At 30.0% G+C, this 9,269-nt stretch overlaps 1 protein-coding gene across 6 annotated transcripts in view; it reads right to left on the bottom strand.

Moving 5' to 3' along the window:
* Positions 1-2,752: 2,752 nt before the first annotated feature.
* Positions 2,753-9,269, bottom strand: part of LOC105448125 (uncharacterized protein KIAA1109) — a 16,936-nt gene continuing 10,419 nt past the window's right edge. For 4 of the 6 annotated variants that reach the window (XM_011686495.1, XM_011686492.1, XM_011686496.1 and 1 more), the window contains 18 exons: positions 8,819-9,037; positions 8,621-8,692; positions 8,405-8,560; positions 8,133-8,312; positions 7,700-7,901; positions 7,242-7,624; positions 6,763-7,163; positions 6,335-6,655; positions 5,948-6,259; positions 5,676-5,868; positions 5,323-5,552; positions 4,971-5,255; positions 4,697-4,885; positions 4,398-4,601; positions 4,042-4,065; positions 3,386-3,516; positions 3,079-3,278; positions 2,753-2,999 (listed from right to left, as the gene is read on the bottom strand). In XM_011686495.1, the coding sequence (XP_011684797.1) occupies positions 2,780-2,999; positions 3,079-3,278; positions 3,386-3,516; positions 4,042-4,065; positions 4,398-4,601; positions 4,697-4,885; positions 4,971-5,255; positions 5,323-5,552; positions 5,676-5,868; positions 5,948-6,259; positions 6,335-6,655; positions 6,763-7,163; positions 7,242-7,624; positions 7,700-7,901; positions 8,133-8,312; positions 8,405-8,560; positions 8,621-8,692; positions 8,819-9,037 (3,922 nt within the window). In that variant the 3' untranslated portion in view covers positions 2,753-2,779. The remainder of the gene's footprint in view (positions 3,000-3,078; positions 3,279-3,385; positions 3,517-4,041; positions 4,066-4,397; positions 4,602-4,696; positions 4,886-4,970; positions 5,256-5,322; positions 5,553-5,675; positions 5,869-5,947; positions 6,260-6,334; positions 6,656-6,762; positions 7,164-7,241; positions 7,625-7,699; positions 7,902-8,132; positions 8,313-8,404; positions 8,561-8,620; positions 8,693-8,818; positions 9,038-9,269) is intronic. The other 2 variants (XM_011686494.1, XM_011686498.1) reach the window with 1 other exon arrangement.

Genomic DNA, 9,269 nt, shown 5'->3' with positions numbered 1-9,269 from the left:
TATACAGAAACTTGATAATTTATCGATTGATTATCTGTACTATATACTCAGAGCTCAGTGCACAAACTTGTGATGTATCGTAGAGAAACTGGAATTTCAACAATTATTAGTATGTATTGCTATCCATACATATAAATTGTATAAACTACACTCTTTATTGTACAGTAATATATATTTAACTATGATTGACATAACAATAATATAGTGTTACTGAATAATATCTGCAAATTTTATTTATTGATTCAACTTATGTTGTTAGTATACGTAAAAACCTTTCTCTTGAAATTCTTTCACATAATTCTCTTACAGGGTATATTATAATATTTGCAAGTGATAAAGAAAGTAAATTAATAAGATGTCAAAAAGATTATTATTATTATTATATGATATGAGAATTCTCTGTGTTTCCAGTCTGCATGCATAGATATATATTTTGAATTTTTCTTTATATCTAATATACCTTTTATTGTTATTTAATGTCATTATGTGCATTAATTTTGATGTAAGTTGTTATCCTATTATCATGATTTTTGTATCTTACAGTTAGTATACACGTGAAGCTATATATAACATTACAAAGTATATAGATACAGATGTATTGTACAATTATGTATAGCAATAAGAAATATCTCATACATAAGCAAAAATATTTTTAAGTCCTCACTTGCGCATTCTGCGTGTAATAAATTTATATTCATAATTACACATTGTGATTTATTATTTTTATTATTTTATATGATATAACTGTACACATAAATTATATATACATATATATATATATAATTTCAGTATATACTCGTGTGTGTGTGTGTGTATATATACACACACACACGCACACACAAGTATATACTGAAATTTTTTATTTATGAATTACGATACGCGAGAATTGTACACTTAAATAGAGAAATTAAATTTGGAAAAAAAAATTATTAAAATACCTATGATTTGGGGGTTATAAATTAAAACTTTTTTTAAATCCAGGGGGACTAAATATTTGCTCATTTAATTATATTAAATTCAATTATATTATTTTACTTTAAATGATATTTTAAAATTTATATAAAATATTTTTGTAAATGTATTTTTTTATTTCTTTATCTAGCAATTATACAAGAAAGATTGAACGAAAAGATTTAGATATATATATGTACGTATTTCAATAACAAAATTAAAAAATTATCACTTATGAAATTGTTTCGGAAAAAAGAATATGAATTAAATCCAAGGTCACGTTATTTCTTATCATTTTTTTCTCTTTTTCTAGTTATCTAATTATCGTGCAGAAAGAGCACGATAATTATAATTTAATTATAGATATATAATAATTACACACATATTTTAAGGTATTATTCGAAATAAAATATAAAAAATTATATACATATTTGTATGTTTATATAAATGTACCATTAATATAATAATAAGTTCAAATATTTATAAATGCACATTTATTCCAGCATCAGCAAAATACATATTCAGTACATATTGCAGAAGCAATGAAAAGATCATATTTGAAAGATTGTGAATATATTCTTGATAAAGATTTATATTTGATAAAGTTTAATAAATATTCTGCGAATGCGTGTGGTGTGTGTTATACAAAAATGCATACAATATTTCTTCTTATTGGAATAATCTATATATTGAATCCTCGAATCGAATATTGAAATCCTTGAAGAGGATCTACTTACATATCTCTCAGAATATTTATATTCGTGCAATGGTGCTGGATAAATTTAATTATTTTCACGTATTTACACATATCAATATAAAACTTTTTTTTACATTATTTAAGTAATAAATTGTTCCAGGGAACCCTTTTATGGTCGATAATGATCGTAAAAGCGCGTTAGAAATGTATATACTTAAATCATATCAAGGAATTACTTTCAAGCAAATTTTATAAACAAATATATCCTAATATATAAACGACATATACACAATACCTATATATAAAATAAATATAGAAAAATCACAGATTGCGCACATTTTACAGTCTGAATCTTTACGAAGTATATGTACAATTCATATTATAGAATTGAATATAATTTACAAATTCGTACGTATTATGAATAACACACAATAAAATAATATTAAACATCACAATCGCACTAAATTCTTTTACATTCTATTTTAAAAAAAAAATTTTTTTTTACATATTTGCACATAAAAAATTGTTCTTTAATAGATCCTGTGTTTTGCAGATTGAACATATGACATTTTGCAATTTAAAAAACAGAAAAACAACTATATAAATCAAATTGAGTGATTAATTCTATATTACTGCATCAGAGAATCTTGAAATACTATAAGAATATAGTTAAAGTATATATTAAGATATAATCTAATACTCTACTCTCCTCTTTCTCTCTCTCTCTCTCTCTCTCTCTTAATTAAAATAAAAAATAATATCTAGTAAAAAAAACTATACATGCTTCATGTATATTAGTAATATTTAGTTATTTGGATACCTGTTATTACGTTTTATTAATTACACTGGACATTAGTTTTACAAATATAAGTTTCATAGTTCTTTACCAAGAACGATTATTATCAACCACTATGGTTCTTTTTATAATTACATTACTACATCAGAGAATCTAATTACTTTAAACAAACATTTAAAAAAAATTTATACATAGGCTTGTTACTTTTTATGCATAAACTTTATCGCATCTTAAGTAACACTGATGTGTATAAGTCTTTCTTACCAGTTATTGCACTGCTGTAATATACCTATCACGAGATCATATGTATATTATTAAAAAAAGTCAATTTGGTATTATTTTTCTCTTTTATATTCTTTTTGTTCATCTGAGGATTCTTCACGAACGGCTAATACCATTCTTAACATAAGAATGGCGAGTAACTTGTCTAGAGGGTCCATAAATCCTCGTTGTATCCATTTTGGTATCGTCGTGCGTGCATGGGAAAATCCCAATTTTTGAAGAATATAATCGATTCCGTAAGGTTCTATACTTTTGCCAGCCCACGAGAGTAGCCTTGACACATTGAGAAATTCGTGATTATCTTTATTATCTTAGATAACTTCGAAGAAACTATATTTGAGAAATAACTCACCTTACTGTCGGTTCTAAATGCCACGTTTTACATCTGTACGATCGCCAATCTTTTATAAACATTTCAGCCGGATCAAATTGCTTGCGTTTCTTCTCGTCCTCGGCAATAACAGATATGCTAGATATATTAACTGTGTTTATATTTTTTCTTTCTTGTGGATCGGGACTGTGCGCTCTTGCACCCATATTCTGCATTGTATGCTGCAATGCAGGAAATTTCATAAGAATAAGGTTCTTTTTTTTTTTAAATAGGTAAAAAATTCAAATTTTTAAAGTTATTTCAAATATATTTTCAATAAAGCTCTTACTACTCTTTCCTTTTCTTTCACATATGACGTAATGAGATCATGTAGGAAGAAAAAGGCTTCTGCATCGACGGTAACAAATATATGATCTTCAAATTCTGTTATAAAGCTGCATTCAACTAATGGTTTTTCGCCTGCAAATCGGAATAATAACAACACAATAATTACGTTTCGACAAATTTTAAGACTGATTGAACGTTTTTACACTTACTACGTTAGTGAAGTTACATTAATGTTTATGTAACTTCACTCTGTTTATGTTACAAAATTATTTATGAAATAATATATCATACTTTTAGTTACATCTAATTGTAAGTAGTAAAGCTAATTTGCCATGCTTACTAGTTGTTTATATTAATAATTATGAAAATTTTTAAATAAATGAATACTCTTCGTTATTCATTATTATGCTGAATTATAACATAATATTGTAGCTTAAGCTATTGAAAAAAACTACAAATTTTAATTTATTCGTCATTACATTATTTGTGTATGTGTATGTAAAGATTTGAAGATTTTTTATTGAACGAAACACAAGTATAAAAAACTCTAATAATTTAACAGATATTGCTTAAGCGTTTATTTAAACATGTAAAGCACACTAAATATTCTACCGTCTTTTATCATTCCTAACGTAATACACTTCATTCCATACTTACTATATAAAATATGCTTAGGAAGTCCTAAAAATATACGAAAGAACCAATTGCAGAACAATTAGCACAGTGGAAAGACATGTAATATTATGCTTTGTGCTTAGTGATTTAACATAAAAGGATTTGTACATTTATCAATATAATTTCATAACAAAGAAAACCACAGTACGTATGTTGTACCATTAGAGCACGTCTATTGCACATCAGCATATTTAGCTTATTCTCTTATCTCACAGAAAGTTATACAACGTGATTGATTTGTATAAAAACATATTAACAAATTAATATTTACATAAACGTATATTTCAACAAAGCAGTGATCGCTCGAAAAATTAATTTTTCTTTTTCAATTTACATACCTATAACGTCTGGTGTTCTAGCGGTTTGTAAATGTTCAGTTTTTAGATGCAGTTGCAACGAAGGCAAAGCAAATATCACTTCCCGTGTGTGTGAGTGCTCTTGCAACTTGCCAGACGTTGCAGATGTACTCCTTCCACGTGATGCGCTGCCGTCAGATGTACTGTCCACTCTATCCCGCTCGACACATGGAAATCTGTCTACCGCTACGCACAATAAAAGAGGAAAATAGATAAACATGTGTAATTCTATAGAAGCAAAAAAATAATAAATAAAAATAAATTTACTATTTGATACATACCATCAATCTCACTACTAGCAAATGCATAATGAAACCATTCTTGCAGAGATTTAAATTGCGGTGGAAATAAAACGCTTCGACTTAATCTACACACGGTAGCCATGGAATGATGTCTTGCATGTTGTTCTTGTTGATGACCCAGACTGATGGTTAGCGTCTGTACAACGTGAACGTCGTACATGTTAGGGGCTGTGTGTAAAAAAAAAATGAATTTATAATAAATTATATCGATATAAAAATATATAATCCATGATGATTGTTTAATAATAATTACTTTCAACACTCGGAATTTCTTGAGCTTCTGTGGCGAAACTTATACAGGGCTCTTTTAATGAGAACAAAGCCCAGCTTTTGCTTTTGAAATTAATTCCGTGGAAACATGCTAAGCTAATATTACAGCCATGAAGTTCCATTGTACCACCAAGGACGGTACCGGTCGACGGCAAAGAAAATCTTAAGCTTCCTAACTGAAGACCAGCTACTTGAGTTAATACTCTTTGCCAATGTCTATGATGTCTAGCGTCTGATATCGCAGTCTGGTTTAAACTCCACGGACCTCCTACGATAAATTGTAATTAGCATCACAATTTTCACATGTGAATAACAGGACAGTTTTTTGAATTTACCGTCAATAGCAGATTTCTTCTTTTGTTGCCTTTTCTTGATGCTACTATTATTCATTCTTTGATGCTTTGGTTGTAACGAACTAAATACACGTTTGCTACTCTTAAATTGTTGACTGAAAAACTCATCCAGTTTGTAAAACATTTTCAGCAAATCGGCTGTTGTTGACTTGCTGATCATAATTTGTAATTGATCCCAACCCAAGTCACCATGCATAAAAATGATAGCGGGCCTATATAAATATTTTTCATATATATTTATGCTTTTTAATGTTAAATTTTGATAAAATAAAATTGTGTCTCCTTGCTTATTTCATTGAAGCGATGCATTTAACTTGAATAGGACTGAAACATACCTTCGGGTTGGCATGAAAGCATCGCCACTACTACTACGGTTAATTTTCCATTCGTCTCTAAGAGTAACGTCCAACGAAGACACTCGAGACATTAGCACACTTGTTCCCATATAATCCAATCGTAATTCTAATGCAAATAATTTCAATCCCACTGTATGATCAGGTTCTATCCCAGGCTCTTCTCGAATGTGTACTATGCGTAAAGAAACATAGATTAAATTCTATGATAATTTATCGATAATTTACACAAATCTAATTATTAAAAAACTCACTGTAAGTATCAATTCTACTTAATTCAATTGTCCCACCAACTATGCCACCTTTCGCATCTAAACTCGATCCCCCTAAGCCAATGCCTATATACAAATTTTTATGTCCTGTGCTGCCAATAGACAGTCTTCCATCTGATCTGAAATCCTTTGTCATCCAGCTAACATTGCCCATTACATTACCCATATTCATATGGACATTTAGACGTGTAAAATTCACTGCAAATAACACCAATGTCTCCCACGCGGATTCTCTTAATTTGACCTCGGACGACACTTGCTTGTCCGAGGTAAAGCTCCATCCTCTCCCAATATCTGATATGAAAATAACATTTAATATAAGTTTTAAATTTACTTTTGCTAACCGCGCGAATTACGAAAGCCGTTTACCTTTCAATCGCGTTGGTCTTGGCATATCATTTTCCAAGGTTAATTTCAACTTTTCTCGATTTAATATGGGACTTCTTTCGGATGTGCCTTTTGATAATGGATCATGCCTATCGTAATGTTTCAGTAAGGAGCTACCCATAACTGCTTCCTCTTGATTTAACGGACTTCCATCCCCTTCGGAATATGCGGTGCCTGAACTTAAATCTCCCAGAAACAAGCGTCTTACTATGCTACGTCGATACCAAGCCTTTGGAAATGCCAGAATTTCTGTTAATCGACGCATGTCGTATTTAAACGAGGCCGATCCAATATCAATAATTGCTAAAAAAAATTAATATTACATTAAGAAATTTTTTTAAAACAATTGTTAACATATCCATAATTATAATAAACTATGTTCGACATTTCGATTTGCATTATATACGTACTTGAAAATCGTATGACAGCACGACCAGAATCTGAATGCTTCTTAAGCTGTTCGCTTTGAAAATTCAACTTCCTGCTTCTTGACAAATGAAATTTCACAAATTCGACGTTAATGCTTAACGAATCTTTTCTCTCGCTGTCTGATAAAGGCGACCATTGTGCTTCTTTTAGTCCTGTTTTCTTTCCGCCACCATATGGATGAAAGATATAAACGGAAAAATCCGCTAAACAACCTGTGACAGACAATCCACCGGTAGCTGAACCTATTTCCTTGCCCGTTGGTTGTGATTTAAACTCCCGAAATTCTATTAACTCTTCCTCAGCACGTTTTGATGAAAATACGATATCGAGAGATGGTAATTGTAGCATACATTCCACTCGTGAAACTGGTAAACATGAAAATCTATAAAAAGATTGAATTTATTATAATAAATGTAAATGATTTCCTGAAACTTTTTAAATAAAATATAATGTCTGATACCTAAATGTAGATGGCTGCATATGGAAGTATACTATGACATCAACGGGGAAACTGGCATAAACATAATTGCTATTTGCAGCAGTGGCAGCCCATGATGTGTTTTCTGTATTTTCTAACAGAAAGCCAGCATTCGTTTGCACGTTACTCTGGAAATTATTCTTACTCGGAATTGGCTCTAAAGTTTGCTCTAAAAATTCAAGAATGTGAGGACTAATAATAGTTTCCTCTGGAATGCTTTGAAGAGTCATCCAAGCAAACAGGCTAGCTTTTTTAGTACTAGATTTTCTAAACACTGTCATTGTAATTGGATTTAATAAACTGTTCTCAGCAGATACGCGAGGAGATAATGATTCTTCTGGAAGAGTCTTGGATTCGTAATGAACCTGCAAAATAGTTTTGTCTTTATATTACTGTTTGAAAAATATAGAATCATCAATAGATAAAATGTTAAGTTTTACCTTAACATCTAAACCAGGAATATGAAAAATTGTTAAATCCACTAAAGGCACGCTTGTATGCTGCAAATATTTCAATCGAGATGTACTAGTTGTCGACGGCTTCTCTTTACTATTTAAATGTTTTCTGCTACTACTTGGACTGCCAGGTTGAAATTCGAATGTACCACCGGAACATGATCTTTCTTTCTTCATTCTACTCAAGCTGTAAAGAAAAAAAGACATTTGTCACATAAAAATGTTATTGTATGAAATTATATTTTAAAAAGTATTAAATTAAAAAAAATTTAATTTACAATAGACATTTATTCAAATTTATCCTTTCTTTTTTTTAATAATTAGATCAATTGAAATATGCGTTTTCAATATCTTTGAAAAATCGTTAAAATTATTAAGCCATTAAGTAATATATTATCTATGTTATGCATATATTTACAGTTTAATTTCATCTTCTTTCCCTGGATCTTTTGTGTGTAACACACATTTTCCGCTATTAATTAAAACTTTGACATCAAGTTCAAAATCTATGTTAGGTTCTTGAGTTTTCTGGGATGTAATAAATGGAGAAGAAGTCGATGAAGCTTGTTCTTTTCCAAATGAATCAAGTAATGGTGCACTGCAAAGAAAATATAATATAATGTGTGTATTTAGTTTGTATATTTTATAAATATATATGTTATAATTATCTAAATTATGGAGAGTACATACTTTCCCTCCATACTGTCGTAACTAGATGTACAACTGATATCTCTATTTTTTTTTCTCAATTCAACTCTTTCTCCTTCTATCTCGATAGTCTCTGGCCATTCTAATTCTCCCTCTGGTAAACTCAAATCAGAACTGGCGCTAGGTAGAGATGATTGCCTGACAAAGATTATAAACATTAATTTATATTTTTTATTACTAATATGATTTCAGCCATACCTGCACATTGTATGTGTGTCACTAAAAGTAACTCGTGGTCCTCCAAGCCCTCTTACTCGCAAAGAAGCTGACCTATATAACAACAAAATTTTTAAATTACACATGTAATTTAACACATTTAAATATTTAATATATGAGTTTTTAATTAAAAAATTCGAAAAAATCTAGTTTTTAAAAAATAAACATATAAATGCGTACCGACTGGGACCGCTCCTAGGACTGCTTTCATAACTAGCTGAATTGGCTGAATTAATCTCCGTATTCATATCTTCCGGACTTTCTAAATGATGTTCTGGCGTGGGTGAAGGTACAATAAACGATCTTGAACGGTACGTGTTCGGTTTGCTACCAAGACCTAATTTACCCTTAATACCAGAAGCTTTCACCGATTGTCTTCTTAGCTTTTGAATCATATCCCTGGAGAACACATTTCACATCCTATCTTAAAATTGCCGTGTTACCTGCGTTGAAGCCTCTTTTCCCCAATGATTAAAAATTCATATATCTTCCAGAAACATAAAGACATAGACTTCTTTCTGGGCTCATCTTAAAGATAAATTACTATTTTCTAAAAAATCGTAATTTTATTTAAAAGTGGCCGATTCAATATGGCCGATTAAAACGTCATTTTATTGAAAATTGTTAAAAT

The sequence above is a fragment of the Wasmannia auropunctata genome, unplaced genomic scaffold (assembly GCF_000956235.1).
Source record: "Wasmannia auropunctata unplaced genomic scaffold, wasmannia.A_1.0 LD336088.1, whole genome shotgun sequence".
Lineage (NCBI taxonomy): Eukaryota > Metazoa > Arthropoda > Insecta > Hymenoptera > Formicidae > Wasmannia > Wasmannia auropunctata.
This window is presented reverse-complemented; position numbering and strand designations above follow the sequence as displayed.